An 18,731-nucleotide genomic window follows, 5' to 3' on the forward strand; every position below is an offset into this window, starting at 1 on the left:
ACTGCAGCTGAATGAAAAGTTTAAAACCAGGAGCAATGTGCAATGCTCAGAATGTTATCTAAGACTTCAAAAGCAGCAGCTGTGAAGAATCAAAACTCAAAAATGAATATCATAGGAAGCAGGACCTTATCAAGTTAAATGTGAGAGTAATAGAACAAGTAACAAACCATGAAGTGTGGGGGCATGAAATTATGATAAAATTCTTACTGAGCAGAAAAAAATGAACTTCCAGAAAGCAGGGGAAAAACATTTTGTAAGAGTATTCACTTTTTCGGATGTTATAAAAAGTGAGTGTGGCTTGCGAAATTAATACTTTAAAGCTGTGTTTGAAAAAAAATCATGAGACTATCAGGTTGGTTTTATTTATATATTATACACACATACATACATACATATGTAAGCACATATATACTTTTATGTATATAAAATATGCAGTTGCTACCCCAGCAATCATCTAAACTAGTGACAAGACACATCTGAACATGAAAACGGGGGTCTTTCTAAATGCAGCTTTCTCTGTCAGTTACATCATTTCCAATCAGTTGAGCACACACCAGGAACAGTGGAATTAGCGCCCACCAAAAAGATGCCTGAAGCTTGTTAAAACAACTTTCAACATTATTGAATTCCATCAGCTATACAGTTCCATCAAAAATCAAAATGTTTTGCAAATAATAGGCAGCTATTTATTATTACTATTACTACTTCTACTATGATAGCATCATGAAAACCTAACCTTGTTTAAGCTGACAAATGCTTCACGTATCCTTAAATCCTGACTTCAGCAGTGATTAGCAGCAGGAATTTATGGCAAACAGAGAGGAGTATGAAGGATTTCTTCTTTGCCTTCCCAGTTGCCAGCTATAAACTGGCTTTCTGAGCTGGACCCTCCATCATACCCGCAGTGGTTGCTAGTGCTGAGCGGAGAGAGACCCAGCTGTCATAAACTTGACCTCAGTGACATCTTATGGCAATACATTTCACATTTTCATGACACAATGAGTGAAAGGTATTTCCTTTTGTGTGCTTTAAATGTTTTTATATGGTCAAGCCTGTACCTCCTTAGAAAAGAAGAAACAGAGAATAATGCATCCCTTTTTACATCCATTATACCATTTATGATCATTTATACAATTAATATAGCCTTGACCTGTCCACTCCTCCAATTTTCTAAATGACAAATCCTAATCTGTTTAATCTTACAATATATAAAATCATGCTACATCTCTTATCATCTGTGCTTTCTTACTCTCTTGTGGTTGTATGATGTCATTATTTTATTTGGTGAGGCTAAAACTGCATGTGATGTTCTAGACGTGAGAACAACATGGATCTTTTACGATGGTGTGAAAATGAATCTGCTTTATAGTTTTTTATTACAGGGATCAGCCCTTGAGTCCTTTTTAAAGACTATGCCACAGTTAAAACATTTTTTCTGGCATCAATGCTGACATAAGTGACAGGTTATATGTTACAGTAGTTAGTTCAGAAATGTCATATTTGAGTTCCTTTAAACACCGTTGGGGTGAACATCACCTTATGGCAATTCTTATTGTTCAATATTATTATTTGTTCTAGAAGATGTTCGGATTATGACAGATATTGAGAAACTTCCTGAGATCATATGAATTGCTCTAAGCTTCTTTGTTGTGAACATCACTGAAAACAATTAACTTAATATTTAGTACTTTTGTACCTTATTCGCCCATCTACCCTGTCATCTCTTTTGGAGACATCCTGCATCTAGTGTGGTTATTTTAACAAAAAGGAATGATTATGTCTATAGCAAGTTGATTCTCAAAATACTGTAGTTTATATTTAACTTAACGGATTTTATGTGCTTTTTCCACATCTTTGTCCATTGTGATGACTTACGCTTTCAAAGGGTGTCTTTCCAAAATCTTTTTCATTCTGCTGGTTTGGGCTGGGTGTTGGGTTTGTTTTTGGTTTTGTTTTTTGTTTGAGATAGTTGATTTTTATAATTTAAAAAAAAAGAATTGATGGGTTATATGTTACTATTCAGAGTCTGTCATACACTTTATCTCTAGCCTGCCTGCGTACTGTTTGTATTAAATCTTTTTAGCTGTTCTTTCCATTTTTCTTTTAACTAGTTTCCTCATTTTTATCTGCTCACTCTCTGAAACTTAAATATTACTGCAGTGGATTTTTTTCTATCCTTTTCGTACAAGTATGTTGACTTTCAGTCCAGAAGTGGTTCTCTGATAACTACTTCTTGAATCGGGTGCTATGTACTATTCAGAACTAAATCAGCTTCTCTTCTTGTGGGTTGTCTGATTACTTGCTACAAGCAGCAATCATTTATAGTATGTAAAAGTTTCACTTCTTTTGTCATTTCCTGATTTAATGCCACATGTGTTGGAGCATATGAACTTTTACATTATTCTGTAAACTCTCTGCACAATGAGTGTAATGTCACTTACCTTGTCACCATCTCAATTGGGTCAGCCCTATCATTATATTCTTCGTAGTCAGGTGTGAATTCTGTAAATAGTTGCTGGAACATATTGATAGAATTAACTTACCTGGTTTGACCCTAAACTTCCTTTACTATATTGCTTTAATTCCCTGGGGACATGTTGTATAATCCAGTAATAAAGTGTCCCTTTGATACTCTTTTTTCCTCCAATTTTTAGTGTCTATCTTTTCTATTAAGACCAAAATACTTTAAATGGATTTGAAGGGTTTTTTATATTAGTGTGCTTAAATAAGACAGAGCTAAAAATAGCTGTAAAAGTGAAACTCTCAGGGTTTTTTTTAACAAAATAAGAAGATCCTTTTTCTTGAGAGTCTCTGAATCTGGGAAATTTGCTCAGATTTAACAAGAAGCCTGATGTCCATTTCCAAATCTTTCCCAGCTGGAATTTCTATTGTATCCACTGTTCTGCTTCTGCCATATTTTTACTATACCCTTTCAAGATAAAGCTCGTGAAATACAAGACCATTTTAGATTATCGTAGAATCATAGAATTACCAGGTTGGAAAAGACCTCTTGGATCATCGAGTCCAACTATTCCTATCTGCCACTAAACCATGTCCCTAAGCACCTCGTCTACCCGTCTTTAAAATACTTCCAAGGATGGTGACTCCACCACCTCCCTGGGCTGCCTCTGCCAGTGCCTGATGACCCTTTCCATGAAAAACTTTTTCCTGATGTCCAATCTCAACCTCCCCTGGCACAGCTTGAGGCCATTCCCTCTTGTCCTGTCCCCTGTTACCTGGGTGAAGAGCCCAGCTCCCTCCTCTCCACAACCTCCTTTCAGGTAGTTGTAGAGAGCAATAAGGTCTCCCCTCAGCCTCCTCTTCTCAAGGCTAAACAACCCCAGTTCCCTCAGCCGCTCTTCGTAAGACTTGTTCTCCAACCCCCTCACCAGCTTCGTTGCTCTTCTCTGGACACGCCCCAGAGCCTCAACATCCTTCTTGGAGCGAGGGGCCCAGAACTGAACACAGGATTTGAGGTGCGGTCTCACCAGTGCCGAATACAGAGGCAGAATAACCTCCCTGGACCTGCTGGTCACACTGTTTCTGACACAAGCCAAGATGCCATTGGCCTTCTTGGCCCCCTGGGCACACTGCTGGCTCATGTTCAGTCGCTGTCAACCAACACCCCCAGGTTCTTCTCCTCCAGGCATCTTTCCAGCCACTCTTCTCCTAGTCTGTAGCACTGCATAGGGTTGTTGTGCCCCAAGTGCAGGACCCGGCATTTGGCCTTGTGAAACCTCATGTCACTGGTCTCAGCCCAGCGGTCCAGCCTGTTCAGATCCCTTTGCAGAGCCTCCCTACCTTCCAGCAGATCCACGCTTCCACCCAGCTTAGTGTCATCCGCAGACTTACTAAGGGTGTACTCAATGCCTTCATCCAGGTCATCAATAAAGATATTGAACAAGACTGGACCCAGCACTAATCCCTGGGACACACCACTTGTGACCGGCCTCCAGCTGGAGTTAATTCCATTTGCCACCACTCTTTGGGCCCGGCCATCCAAACAGTTTTTCACCCAGTCATAGTCTAAACCTTGACATAAAGCCACTTGCTTTATCCTTCTCATTTTAAGTCAACATGAGTTTTTCAGGAGAACATAAAACATTTTTCCCATGCTTTGCTTGTGAAAGACACCGGGTACTCTGTTGTTTACTGCCACTAACAGTATTTCTGCATTTGTCTCCCACATAGCATTTATTTTATATTTTCACTCCATCTTATTGACTATTTTGTGATTACATTTATTCCCTTGTGCTGCCACATTCTATGGATAGTTTGTTCTGCAATGTGTTTTGACACTCAAAGTGAACTTATTGAATTTCTCTATACTTGGTATCACAAGATATCTTTTCTCCTCAGCAGTTGTCTGTGTCTGACAGCACTAGCCTTTTTCTTCCTCCTGTTGTTTAGATCATCTTTGGCACTTATGTTCTTTGCTCCACCAGACAGAGTTGTCTAAGACTGTGCTGGGCTGCCATCCATCAAAGCCTGCTCGCTTTTTGTCAGTTCCTCCACAACCAATAACCTATACCAGAAGTGCTTGACACTCGGTAAAAACTGCCTCCCAGCTGTTGCATGACTTTCCTAATTCGTAGTTCAACGTGAAACAAAGGATTGACCAGGACACAGGGAACATCAGTGGTTCTTTTCAGTCAACAGCTAGGTAGACAGTCACAACCAGTTTGCTGAATTTCTCCTGCCATGGGTCCTCTTCTGGTGGTACAGCCTCTGCTTCAGCAGCACAGTCTTAATTCTCCCTCAATGGAAAAAGACCTAACGAGGCATCACTGCAGCACAGCTGCCACAGAAGCCATTTTTGGCAAAAAATATTGTACTTGAAATATTGCACTGATTACCATCATCTGTCTGTGCAGTTTCTCCTATGAATATTTGCTGACACAAAGCCATCTTGAAAGACCAGCGTAAATGAAGTTGGCCAAGAGGCTGTGTGATGGCAGGCTTTCTGTTCAGGAATCCAAGTAGCATGAACCCCTGTAACTGAAAAGACCACACATCCTGCTGTCCTGTCAAAGCAGACTCATAACGTACAGTGCCCCATTTCCTAAGGGCCCCATTCTCCCAAACAGCTGGAAGGAGCTTTCCAGTGACTATTTCATGACTGAGGTGCAGGAGGTGATACGCGTTATCTTGATTTGAAAGAATGGGACACTCATGCTTAAGATTTAAAATGTTGCTCCTTGATTTTGCTAACAACTTTCATAGAGAAGGAAGATATGAATGCAATAAGTTATGAAACAGCAAAGTTTCTTATTGTTCCTATTTTATATTACATATTAAGTTTGACTCATGAAGCTTAAAGAAGATGTAGAGCCACAGAAAGATGTCACACAAAAGCTGTGTCAGGCTGGGAAACTTGGCAGTTAGGGCAAAACTGTAGTCTATCAAGAGCATTCAGGAAGGCAGAAGTGTCAGGAAAATCTGCAAACGATAAACTAATTTCCCTCCAGCAAGTATCCAGCACAATGGCCAGCAAAACATTGCAGGTACATACCTAAAAAAACAATGCACTATAAATAGCATGAGATGTCCTTTTTTAAAATGGGGCTTGAAAAATTATTCTTAAGCACTCTACCTTCTTGCATAACCCTGCTGAGTTGGTTGCTTGTGCTGATTATAGTGGCATCTGTTGCAGGAAAATGAATTGATTCCATCCCTCACTGGTTTCAAACAACTCTATTTTTGCTATATACAGCGAAGAGGAGCAGTGAAAGAGTGTTTTGGTCAGGAAAGCAAAGTGTCTGTTACAAGCTCCTCAAAGTTCTAAAAAAGATTTGAGTCCCAGGCTTTCTGAAGTTTCTGATATCCAATATTCTGAGTAAATTATAATTACTTGAAGAAAATCCTTTGATCTCACTGGAAGATTCCTAGACAGAGAGCTTTTAATACTGGTTTGGAGTTCACTAAAACATCATGAGGAAAAAAACACATTTTAAAAGGTGTTACCTGATAAACCAATAACTATTTTCTTTTTCCCATTTATTTGGGGTGATATTGCTTGGGAAAGCAGTGATGGGGGATAACAAGCTTTATCTAAGTGGTTCCTTTTCTGGGAATTGAAAAATTCTCAGTCTTTACAGAGCAAGCAACAGCAAAATAAACAGTAGCAGGAGTTCTAGGGCTCTTGCAATGAAACATGGAATTTCCTAAGAAATGTGTCTTTCACTGTGTATGGTCCTTTAGCTGAATACAGGTTTGGCAATACACAAAAAGTTCACTGCTTTGATCATAACGATCATTCCCTTTGAAGGATTACAAGATGCTAGGTTCCTCCAGCTTCTTGGGGCTTTAAATTACTAGAGAATTCAGAACTTCTGAAATTGATGCTGAGGATCTAATATTGCAATCATTCCTCAGTGAGTAGTGGCAAAGGGAAAAAAAGAGTCGCTGCAGGGAGTGCTGTCAGGCTGCAGCATGCATTCTAGCAAAAGATCAAATATGGCATTAACAGCCCCGCTCTGACTTTTCTGTGGAATGTTCTATATTTTCTTCCTGTTGAAGAGTTAAAATGTGTGGTGTAGAGTACAATTATAAGGACGTCTCTTTTGTCACAAAAGCTCTTTCACAGCTTTGATCAGCAATTAATATGTATCCAGACTTGCACTGCATTATTTACTATCGTATCCTGCCATGCTTTCATAGGACACAGTCTTAATTCTCAGCCTCTGGGCTGTAGTCACCTCACCTGGATAATTCACTGAGCTCTTGGTGACACTCTTTCCCTGAATGTGAGCGAGCTGTGAGCTGGGTGTAGTATTTCAAAAGCAGCAGGAGCCTTCCCCTGGCTCCCCGTTGTACAGCAGCTGCATGTTCAGCTTGTGATGGAGAAGAGGCAGAGAAGCCCGTGGGAAAGATGGTAGCAAAGATTGAGTTGACAGAATGATTCCTTCATCCCACATGTACTCCCTACCCAGGAAGAGGTGCAGATTAATTGTGCTGCTGGTGGGAAGCGCGCACAGGCATTGACAACGCAGGTAGTAAGAGGGACTGCAGTGTGTGACCCACCCTGAGACTGGAAGCAGCAGTGTGGCCCTTCTCACCGAAAGCTTGATGCTGTTCTTTTGTGTTACGGATTTCACATAGACACAATCTATAGAAGAAATAAAAAACCTGCTTTCTCTGCCAGCATCTGATTTGCTTTTTTCTCTCTTCTCAATAGTCAGCTCAATGGTAGCTGATAGCTAAAACAACCCATTTCTGAGAAAAAGGGAAACAAGAAAATTACAGGGCGGATGCAGAAGACTGTATGAAAGGAAAACACCAGATTTTTTTTCTCTGAAGTAATGCATGGAAATTTAGATGCACTTACATTGAACGTGTAATATACCAAACCACCACCCTCAAATAAAGTCAAAAATAATATAGTATTAGAGACTTTCTTCTGCAATGTTTGCCATTTCAGGGGCAGTAGCTACCCCTGAACTTCTTTTGCATGCTTTCCTTTCTGTTTCCTCACTATAAAACTATTACCATTAATAACCATTCCAGTGATTTAAACTGGAAGGTAATTTAGAGTGAACATTGCTTTGGTATAACAACTGAATATACATAAATATAATTACTTGTTTATGTCTAGCTGAATAGAGTTATTCATTAAGGGATGCAATGAGCCTGATTCTTGATCTCTCTCTCTACACTGTTCACATCATTTCACTGCTGCAAAGTACTCACAGATTTTGATAGAAGACTGAGTGGAAACAATCCATATCATATAACGTACCAGTTTCCGGCAGCAGTGGGATGCGTCCCCACTACCTGTTGGTGTCCTTGGGTCCCTGGCAGTGGTGCCACAGGAGGATCCGTGTGGTCAGGCCCCTGCCTGCCTCCACACTGACTGGGAGGGAGAGGCAGAATCACACCTCCTATGCCTCCTTACCTAAGGACCTGCACCAAATACAGCTTAGCTAAATTCAAGAGTTACCCTCGATATCTAACGCCGGATCTCACAAAAACACTCTTACTAAGAATAATTTTCCCATCATATGTGCAGTTTTGAGTGTTAATAGATCCTGCTTTGTGGCCCTACATAAGAGCTCTTTTCTTGACAAACTTAGATGTGCCATTCTCACTCTTTAGCTGAAAGGGCATAAAGAAGTGCAGTAGCAAGGCCAGTGACCACATACAATCATACCTGGCATCACAAAATCAAGCTGGTTATGGAAGATTGCCCCAATTCAGGAACCAAAATGGAAAAAGAGCTTTTCAAAGAGAAGCTGAAGAGAACTTTGCAAGATTAATACAGAGCCCTTCAGGCTAGCAGGCATCTTGTTTCCGTTATTCTCTCCCAGGAAGTATTTATCACTATGAATTCATTGACAATTTTTAAATACAGTAAAATGAGGAGAGCAGACTTGCAGGAAAAACCTCTCTCTTTGCTACAATCTGTTCAGGAGAGAAAGGAAAGGATATTTCTATGTGCGCGTAGGAGAGAGAGTTGTTCGAGGCGGGGGAGTATCCCCAAAGGAAATACAAATGCCATTTCACAATGGAAGTGTAAGTGCAAGAATGCAGTTTCAGTATTTTATCTAATATTTGTGCAGTTTCCAGCAGTGTATAAAGGAAAACAAATCCTGCTACAATGAGAGCTACAATGACTTGCAAAAATGTAAACAAGCAGCAATTGAAACTTCAGGGAAAATTATTTGAAAATTGATTGCCTTTTTGTCATTTAAGATAAAAGTCTAGAAGTTCTCTTACAATACCCTAATAGACAAAGCACTTTTTGCTACTTTTAGAATTAAACCAGCATTGTTCTATTATGTTGATATTTTTAGTTAGCTCTTAAAACCCCATGATTCAAAGATTTTGGAAAATGCATGTTAATCTCAGCCAAAGTAGAAATAATTCAGTTTGCAAACAATATCTGGAGGGGGAGGCTCGGTTCACAGCAGGTGCTGTCTCCAGGACAGTGCTCAGTGCTCTGTCAGACCTCAGATTCTACAGGATATGAAACCAAAGAGCTGCAGTTCTAGCATGTGTGCCAGCACTGACAGGGTGAAACACAAAAGATTGGGTAATGGTCACCGTTCAGCAAATGTAGTTACTTCAGCATTGTTTCAGCAGTGCCGTGAGTTAGAAATGTTCCCAACTTGACTCTACACCCTTGCTTACAGTGAACATAATTTTCCTCAAGACATTCCTCCGCTCCAGTTTACTTAATTGCAGAATGAATTCTATACCATCTCAGAGTAAGACCGAACTTCAAGATAGATGTTGAAAAAAGTCTAGCAGATGTTTAATGGAGAAACAGACAGATTTCTGCAGTAAAATGTAAGCCATCAAAAGTCAATAAAACTTTAAAAAGGCAAACTGTAGTTAACTAAGAGGATGCAAATGTCCAGGATTTGAACACCGATCTGCAATTTGTCACTTTAACCCAAGAGACTAGCAACAGTGCCATTAACAATGCCATTTAATCTAAAGAAAATGGCATTCAGGAAAGATTTCATGTCCATATTTTTGTGCTACACACTTTTCAGGGCAGACCTGACAACAAGCTACATGTTTGGACTGCGTCATGCAATATGAGATCCAGCATTGCTAATCTATCAGAGGATTTTTACTCCTCAGCAGCCCCACCTCTTCTGGTTATTCTCACCTGCCTCTGGAATGGTTTCCTTGCATTAATTTAGCTTAAGAATTGAAAGGAAAGCGTGGGGGGGAAATCAATGAGAGGCTTAGTCAATATGTCCAGCCTAATGCATTAGATTGTTTTGCTCAATTGCCTTTCTCCATAGCTTAATTTATATAACCATCAGGTAAAAGAGGAAAAAAAAAAGCTATATGCAGTTAATGCAACAGAAGGTATCAACTGATTTAAGCAGCTGGCCAAGGCAGTTAGCAATGCATCTATCCCCTGGTTAAATTATTCTCCTAGATCTGCATAATACATGCATGACTGATATTTTTATCTAGAGCATTAAACCTAATGGCTGGTTAGTTAAACTACAAAACTATTCTGAACAAATTCACAAAGTTCAGGGAGCTGGTGTAGGTCCCAGAAATACCCATCTGTCAGTGCATTTTAGTGGTCCCTGCAGCCTCATACTGAAAAATCCTAAGACTCTGCATTTATAAGGGGCTGAGTACGTGTTGGCAGTTGCTTGCATTTAACTGTGTATTGATGTAATATTCTGAAAATCAGGAGAAAATTGTTTTCAGAATCTTAGATGTAGTAGCTCAGCCAACCACAGCAATCATCTAACTATATTATTTTGTGTTTTCTTTCTCTACAGGTATACCCAGTATTTCCAGTATTGGTAGTAAGTAATAAAACCAGTATTGTTTTGCACTGTTATTCAGCTTCTTGGATCTAATTTCCCAACATCCCTTTCTGTTGTAGATCATGTTTCCCTGAAAATGTGCTCTGTAGTGCAGGTGCTATGTATTGGCCTTCCTCAGTTGCATCAACATGTAACCATGTTACATGGTCAGAGAGAACATCACTCCTGCCTGACAACATATCTGCCTTCAACTGCAGATTTCTGATCAGTTCTGATCGGCAGATGAAAACTGAGTTCTGGAAAACTGCGTGCATAACAGAGAATTAAGACACTGTTCCCCAGAAAATATTTGTTGAGCATGTTTGCAAAAAAAAAAAAAAAAGTTTGCTAATAACAGAGACCTATAGGGCTATTAATTTTCATGCAGGCATTTGCGTGTGAATTCGAAGAGCAAATGGAAAACTTTTTAAGTGGAAGAGTTTTCATTTTTATGAAGTAGCTCATCAAATGCAGTGCATCTCCTGGAGTCTTTGAATTAACTCCAGTGGCCTTTGAACTGGTCTTTACATCATAAAGTGAACAGAATTGTGTTCCTTCACAAAAACCTACTTCCCTGTATGCAATTACAGCACCAAAATATTACACCCAAACTATAACAGAACCATAACAGCATTATGTAAAGAACTGGTGTATCGATGAAATGATTAATGAGAAATGATTAATTAAATAAAATGCTTAACAGGACTAAGTGCACAACAGCTCAGCTGTGCGTCTTGCCAAGTTCTGAGAAGCAGCTGAGAAGTGCACACAGCCATGCCACCTTAGCTGATTATAAATAACGAAGGCAGGTAGAAATGGGATCCTACTGCAGCTGACTGAAAGAATACTCCCCACAGCCTCAACTTTGCACAGGCTTTAGACACAACTTCTGTGATGTAGGGCTATCACAATGATAAAATATCACAGCAGTAAAATGCAATTTGCCATACCTAGTATCCAACTGAAAAGCTTCCAATAATTTGGGTTAAACTGCCTTGCTTCTTATGATGCAGAGTCAGGTCTGTCAGTTTATAAATCAGCTCAGTTTACTTAAGCTCATGAATGGTGCTGATTTGCTAAGCTCCAGACTGCAAGTTAAATGCCATCAAAACTAGCCTCCTTGCAAATGAGAGCAGCGTTAATAGCTGAATGCCATGGCATCTGTTTTGCAGCTTTAAATAGTAAAACAGCATCAATGACAACAACATGCAAGTGAAAGCATCCAGTCTTAATAATGTAATTTTCCCACTGTAGTATCTCCTTTAGCATTTGCATGATTTTCAAAAGTTTGTGTTTATGCATGTATTTTATAACCAAAAAAATGAACTCAATGAAAAAGAATTTTATGTCACTATTCTCAGGAATATTCCTGCCATTAAAAGCAGAAATGGGATGAATGGGAAAATAGCTCTTTGGAGTTTGGTTGTGCTATAGTTTCTTTGTACTGTGTTGCATGGACTATATGGTTGTGTTTTCACTTCACACTCCATACAGCCTTTGTCACCACATCTACATTTCTGAGCATCAGCAGATGTTGGCCTTTGAAAACTTAATAGGGACACTCAAATACCTTTTAATCAATGGTGACCTGAAAGGATGCATTGTTGACCTCTTTGTATTTAATACTGGGGTGATTAGTACAGTTTATCTGCTACGAATGGAGAAAATTCTGTTTAACATTCCATAGGAAATAAAAGAGTTTCTGCAAGACTCTGCTTTATCTTTAATCTGCTGTAAATGTCTTGGAATAACGTGGTAGAATTCAACAAATTTGCCTACCTGGGAAGGATGAAGCATGAGCACCTCTTCATAAGCACGAGTAAATACTGGCACAGTGCTTGGCTTTTTCATGTGTTGATTCTTAAATAGCTCAGAGGAAAAACAGTTCTATTTGCACAATATTCTGAACATCTTTCCTATAAAATAGAAATAGTAGAATTATTGTTAAACAAGGATAGAACACATACATTTATCCTGGTCTCTAAGAGAATTTAATAGAAGTACTATTAACGCATAAAACCAAACAAGATTAATTAGTTGTGGCTACTTCAATGGATTCTGCACGATTTCCTCTTTTGTCTATGCTAATACAATATTTGTGTTCGTATCAGCAGAGTTTTCCCCATCTGGGGACAGGAAATTACGCAGGAGATACAGTTTGGGTTTTATTTTGCAGAGGAGCTGCGGGAGGGAGGGAGAGGGTTGGCTCTTGTGTGCTTCAAGCTTTTCTTAGTGTATAAGGAGGGTGGGGCTGGGGTAGAGGGTTATGAAGAACTGCCAGCATACAAAGAAGATGCCACTGCAAGTGATGTTCATTTAACACTTTTAAGACTGCAATGAAAGCAAGCAAAGAAAAATAAATGTACCTCTGTGCACATACATGTATCATTCCCTATTCCATTTATTACCTAAAAGGATCTTGTAGTAAAGCTGCTCATGATTAAAGTTTGACCACAATTCAAAATGGGTCATTAGGTAAACATCCTTTCTGATCATCTGGAAGAAGAAAAACACAGAGCTTTCCCATTAAGGTCATTGGTACCTGCTGTTGTTTATCAGTTGAATAATAAGTTCTCTAGTCATTTCCAGCATTCTTGATTCCAACAATCAATCCCTTTCAGTATTTTTCAGCCATGTCTGGAAAAATACTGATGAAAGTGTTAGCAATTAATGAGTCCCAAAACCATTCTATAATTTTAAGCAATGCTTACATGCAGTATGTAAATATTCTGAAAGTTACATTATTTTACTTGTTACAATAATGATTGTACAATTTTACGTAGACCAATGCATCAAAATCTTCATTATTGTAATCATATACCAAAGTTACTAATCTGTCCATGTACGCCTTCAAAAAGTTGAATCTTCTAAACTATAGCTTCTGTCTTTATTCCTGTAAAGCATAACTCCACTAATTATGCTAAACAGTTTGTTATAAAGGCTATAATTAGATACAGGATAGGATAGACATGATGTGCAAATAGCTCTGTGTGGGTGATTATCACCTTAAAGCCTGCTGGTGGCAGATGAGTCAGAGTTTAGAGACAGACCGTGCACCCAAGTGCAAGATGCAATCACGATAACCAAATGGTATTTTATCCTTTGTTCTCCACGTTTTTGTTCTTCTTTATAGCCAATTTCAAATTAAGAGAATTTTTTTAATGCTAATGAATGCAAGAGACAAAAGTAAAAAAAAAAAAAAAGACTGAATGGGCAGTCTTTTATTGTTTTCTTAACCTTGAAAGATTTAATAGGTGTTTTACTGGGACTAAAACAGTGTCAGGATAACTGTAGCTTTATTTGTTTTATGTATTTGTTATGAAATTTCACTGTGATAAATATATATCTTAATAGCAGATTTTTTTTTTCTTATTTATAACAACACAAAGGATTTTGGATGTGATTTTGCACCCTTGCCGTAACAGAAGTTCTTGCATTAAATTTACAGTCGTGAGATCAAGCCATTACAATGCCAAGCTCTGGAGTACAGGCCACACACCCACATATGTCAGTAGGATATAAACATGCCTAACTAGGTTGTAAATTACTTTTCTATTAGTGTTTGAGGTGAAGTTTTAGAGAGAGCAGGGTATTATTGATAAACTGTTAAGATGTTTATCTCCTTAGAACATTTAAATATTGTCTTCAAATTATATATATTATTTTGGACATATTAGCAAACCGTTCTCATTTTAATTCGATTTTATCCAAATCTGACTTTTTACTAAATACTGTTAAGCAGGCTCCTAGTCTAAGGCAATCACCTTATTGAAGTAACTGATTAGAATATCAAGCCAGAAACAGTATTTGTTTTCCCTCCTTTACTTTAATACTTTGAGGCACTCAGAATTTTTCACTTTAACAATTAGATATTCCATCTTGTTAAAACATTACTGAGCTGAAAGAAAGTACTAATAGCCTATGTGGTATAACGCAGTCATTTGGACACAGGCTCCGAAAGAAATTTAACATACCAAGTAAAAGACATTGTATGTAGTTTATTTAGCTGGTACAATTAATAATAAAGCCAGTTTTCTTCTGCTTAACTAGGATATCAGTTCAGTGTGCTGACCCCAGCACTCAGCAGAATCTTTTTGCAGAGTGATTTCTTGTGCAGTATCAGAAACTACCAGCGCTGCTTTGGAGACTGGTGACGGGTTGTTGGGGTGGGATTTGTGGGAGCTTTTATTTCAGTTTTTGGTTTGCCAGATCCACCAATTTTAACAGATAAGAAGAGCCACTCTAAGCAGTCAAGTAGACATGGCCACTTACAGTTTAGTATTGTTTCTCGTTCTTCATCTCAGTCTACCTTCATCATCTTGGGGTTACCTACAAACGGTGAATCCATCAAATTGTCTTTTCAGTGCTTCTTTTATTTGCTATAATATACACAAAAGTACTTAGTTAGCAGTAATGTTTATTTTAAGCATTAATAAACAACCAAGTGCAAAGACACTTTTCTTATTAGAAAATAAGATATCAGCATTTCAGTATGTACCATTGTATCCGTGCAAAACACATTGCACCTACAATATGCAGGCTTAGCTACAGTTACTCAGGGTAGTTTATAGAGAGCAGGAATAATCCACAAAAATATTTTAAAATCTAATTGTATGCATAAAACTTGGAGAGGAATTGCTAGGAGAAATGCACTTCTGTGTTTTAGCCTGTCCTCTTTCTCTTTCTGTCCTTTAGACATATAATCATGGAAGTACAAGGGAAGAATGATATTTCCAAATCAGCATTCTGATTTTTTTAAAAAAAGGTCTTGATTTACTGTTCTTCATCAGTTGTGAATTACTGTACAATAATCCCAGTCGACCAGCCAGTTTCTGCATCTTTGCAGGAAAAAGCAGAATCAATCAAAATAAAAAGCAAAATAACCCACATATACAAGCTATCAACAGAATATTTCACTTTTTTTCGTCATGACAAATTACCTAAATATTGCCTTCCAGAAACACTTGAATTCATTTGTGCACTTTTGCAAATATTTTAGTGATAATACATACAATTGAGGAACACTCCCTCAGACATTATTAGTTTGAGAATTAGCCAACACATTTGTTAAAATCAGTGGATTTTTTTTCTCATATCTAAAAGTTTCCAGAGGTGGATCATTGGATTTTTAATTTTTTTAAGCCTCTAAAAGATCATTTTCTTTTACTCAAAGATAGCAAGTAAAGGACTAATTGCATTTAAATTCTTCCAACAGTTATAAAAGCTGTTATGTCTGAGGAGCTGCCATAAAACAACCACATCTTCACATTTATGCAGAATTCTCCTTTCTTCAAAGGATCAGGTATGAATCTTCCTACGTTGCTCCCAAAAAGATTGCCTAACATTGGCCAAGTATTTTTTTTTAAATATAAAATATAGTAAAATAAAGGGGTGAGTTTTATAAAGAAACTTTTTCAGCATTTCTTCCCTTTCGATGAATTAGATTTTGCATTGTTATGAAAGTGCTGAAAAGCAAATTTTATGTGAGGTAGGTTATCATTATTTCAAACAGACCTAATGAGATAGAAATGCTGTAATAATGATAGTGTGATCTTTACAATAAGTAATATGATCTGATACAAGCACATCCAATTATTTCAGCAGTTGCTAAATATGCCATTGGTTTCAGTGAGCATTATTTTTTATTATTCCTAATTTTTTGTCTGATATTAACAACTAAACCCACTGTCACACATAGAACTCCACTGTGCTCAGCAGACATCTATATTTTAGAATAGATATTTAGTCTCAGCTACTTATGGTTTAAAACAGGCAGGTCAGTTTTCTGTGACTAGAAACATGGACTTTTAGAATCATTAAGCCTACACTGACAATTTTTTAATGCTTTTTTTGTGTTTTAAATAGATGTTGAAGAAAAAGCATCTTAATCAGAGTTTCTCACGAGGGTTCCCTACTGTTACTATAACTTAAATGAGTAATGATAGTTGTCAACACAAGTGCTCCCTGTCTGCTGTTAGAGTGAGCATTGTTTAAGACTTTCTGATTTATTATTAGTAATTTTCAGCAAATGCATTGTTTATGGACCAAATCAGCAGAAACAGTTTAGGAGATGAAAATACACTATCTGCCACAGACCACAGATGTCCAGGCAGCAACTTGACCTTCGTATGCTTTGTCACCTGTGCTCCTCATCCCTGAGGAAGGATAGCCTCCCTCAGTGGGAACACATTTTAATTTTACTGCCATCTCGGTACTTGGTTGAAGTAAGAAACCAACAAAGTGCTGATTAATTTCTACCAACATCATGACAGGTTTTTTTCCTATGCATCTATCTGGTTGCAATCAGGCTGAAACTGTTTCCCCAATCTGAAATCATGATGCAGCCCATGGTGCTTACAGCAGTGCAGTGAATATTTGAGGCAGATTTTCTTCATTCGATACCATAAGTAACCCCAATGCTGTAGATCCAGAAAATTAAAGATTGTGAGGAAAAAAAGGAAATTATCATACTCTTAATAAATACAATGCAATCAGTTTCTCCTTATTTCATGAAAGATTAATTTTGTAACAATATTTTCTGTATATAATTGTCTATAAAATTACAATGTCATATCTGATTTTATGTTCAGTCATATAGCCTATATACCTGTACTCTTAAAAGCACCTACAGTAACTTTACTTTTAAAAAATAACACTAAAATATACATTTGGAAACTCCTTTCTCATTTCGGTAACCTTGTTTGTCCAGGATAACTGTCACAGAATATGTTACAGCAGATTTATACATCTTCTAGAAAACCTACACCAAAATACATCAGTAATTATTCTGATTATTAATCAGTAATTATTCTGGCAAATAATTACTTTAATTACAGAATACAGCGCCCATACATCAAACAGTTCTGGAAGAGCTTGGTTTATCTAGTCAACTTCTCTATAAATAAAACCCTTAGTGGTAATCACTGAGGACTAGAAATATTTTCACAAGGTGCTATAAAAGAATAACTAGCTGCTAAATGAATCTTCCCAGTGCCTGTTCAAAGGATGACTCACCCTGCTCCAAGGTACTTGTGGGAATGACAGTCTTTGACTTGGATGTCTCACATACCTTTTTAGATAAAGCACGTAAAGTTGTCTCCGTTAAAAAAAAATAACATACAAACCCAGAAAATTTCAAAGATAAGAAGAAAAGCCTTTATTGAGAAATCTGTAATCTTGGTGATAATGCATTCCATGAATAAGGATATAATAAAAAAATATTAACTTTAGCAAGATTAAAAAAAAACCCTAAGGACTGATAAGATTAAGTCCCTGGGAGGGTTAACCACATTACCAACCAGCCCAGAGACACTGAAGACAGTGGCTGGTCTCAGCTGAATACAACCCTGAACAACCTCGTCTGACTTTTAAGTTGACCCTACTGTGAGGAAAGGTTGAAACAAATGACCTCCCAAAGTCCCTTCTAAGGTTATAATGATAACTAGTAATAATCACCAGTAATAATACTTAATTGGTAATCTTCAGACTCTGTAAATATGTTCATTATTGGTTTGGATGTCCATTAGGAAGCTCAGCTCAATGTAACATAATTTAAAGGGTCAGAGAATTTTTAATTATTTTGCAGTAAGTCACAACCTCCATTTTAAGAAAGTTTGCTAAAATGAGCACATATCTATAGCATTTATAGGGTTATTAAGAAATATGTAACACTGATTCTTTTCTGTTGTACAAGTAATGATTTTATTTGGACAAGCCAGGAGATTACTTGAGGAAATCATCATCAGAATAAGACTGTATATGAAATATTATTGATTATATGAATCAGATTGTACAGAATATATTATTTCCTATATACAACTTAGAGTTTATTAAATGACAGATATTCCAGAGGGTTAGTCCTAAGGTGTTACAAAGCTTTGACGCTATTACTTTTACTGTTAGTAATATCTAGGCCATTTAAATCGCAGAACAATTTTTGGAGTAGGTGTGCTACCCAGTATTCAACAACAGAAGCAGGACATTGGAACCTCCTACCTGAATAGTTACAGGTTTTCTACAACAACCCTGATGTTGCACGATGTCTAAAAGAGAAAAACGCTTGGGGGACAGCAGGACAATGTAGTCAATAAAGATTATTTTTCCTTTTTTAGCCTCTGATTTTTGTATGTATTCTCTTTAGGTCAAGTCTAAGTGTTTCTAAAAACTACTAAAACTTTAACAGTGAATTAACTGTGCAAGCAATTTGTCTGTGTGTGCTTGAAACTTTTTTTAACATAACCTGTCAGTCAGTATTTCAAGAGGAGGAGGAGGGTGGTGTCTCAGGTCTATGGAATGACAGTCTTTCAGCAGGCTAGAGTTATTGTACCACCTCAATAAGTATGGCTTTTAGATACCTTTTGTCATACGCTATGACTATTGTGTTTGCACTTCCTATGTGTATGAATTGGTGGATCTGTCCAGTACAGGCAGGCTATTTTTTATCAATTCGTA

The 18,731-nt window shown here is 37.6% G+C and overlaps 1 protein-coding gene across 12 annotated transcripts in view; it reads left to right on the forward strand.

Annotated features, from left to right (window-relative positions):
* NTNG1 (netrin G1) overlaps window positions 1–18,731 on the forward strand; it is a 155,811-nt gene that overhangs the window by 98,098 nt on the left and 38,982 nt on the right. For all 12 annotated transcript variants that reach the window (XM_054073203.1, XM_054073213.1, XM_054073201.1 and 9 more), the window contains exon 5: window positions 10,254–10,280. In XM_054073203.1, coding sequence (XP_053929178.1) covers window positions 10,254–10,280 — 27 coding nt within the window. The remainder of the gene's footprint in view (window positions 1–10,253; window positions 10,281–18,731) is intronic.

This window comes from Cuculus canorus, chromosome 8, assembly GCF_017976375.1.
Source record: "Cuculus canorus isolate bCucCan1 chromosome 8, bCucCan1.pri, whole genome shotgun sequence".
Lineage (NCBI taxonomy): Eukaryota > Metazoa > Chordata > Aves > Cuculiformes > Cuculidae > Cuculus > Cuculus canorus.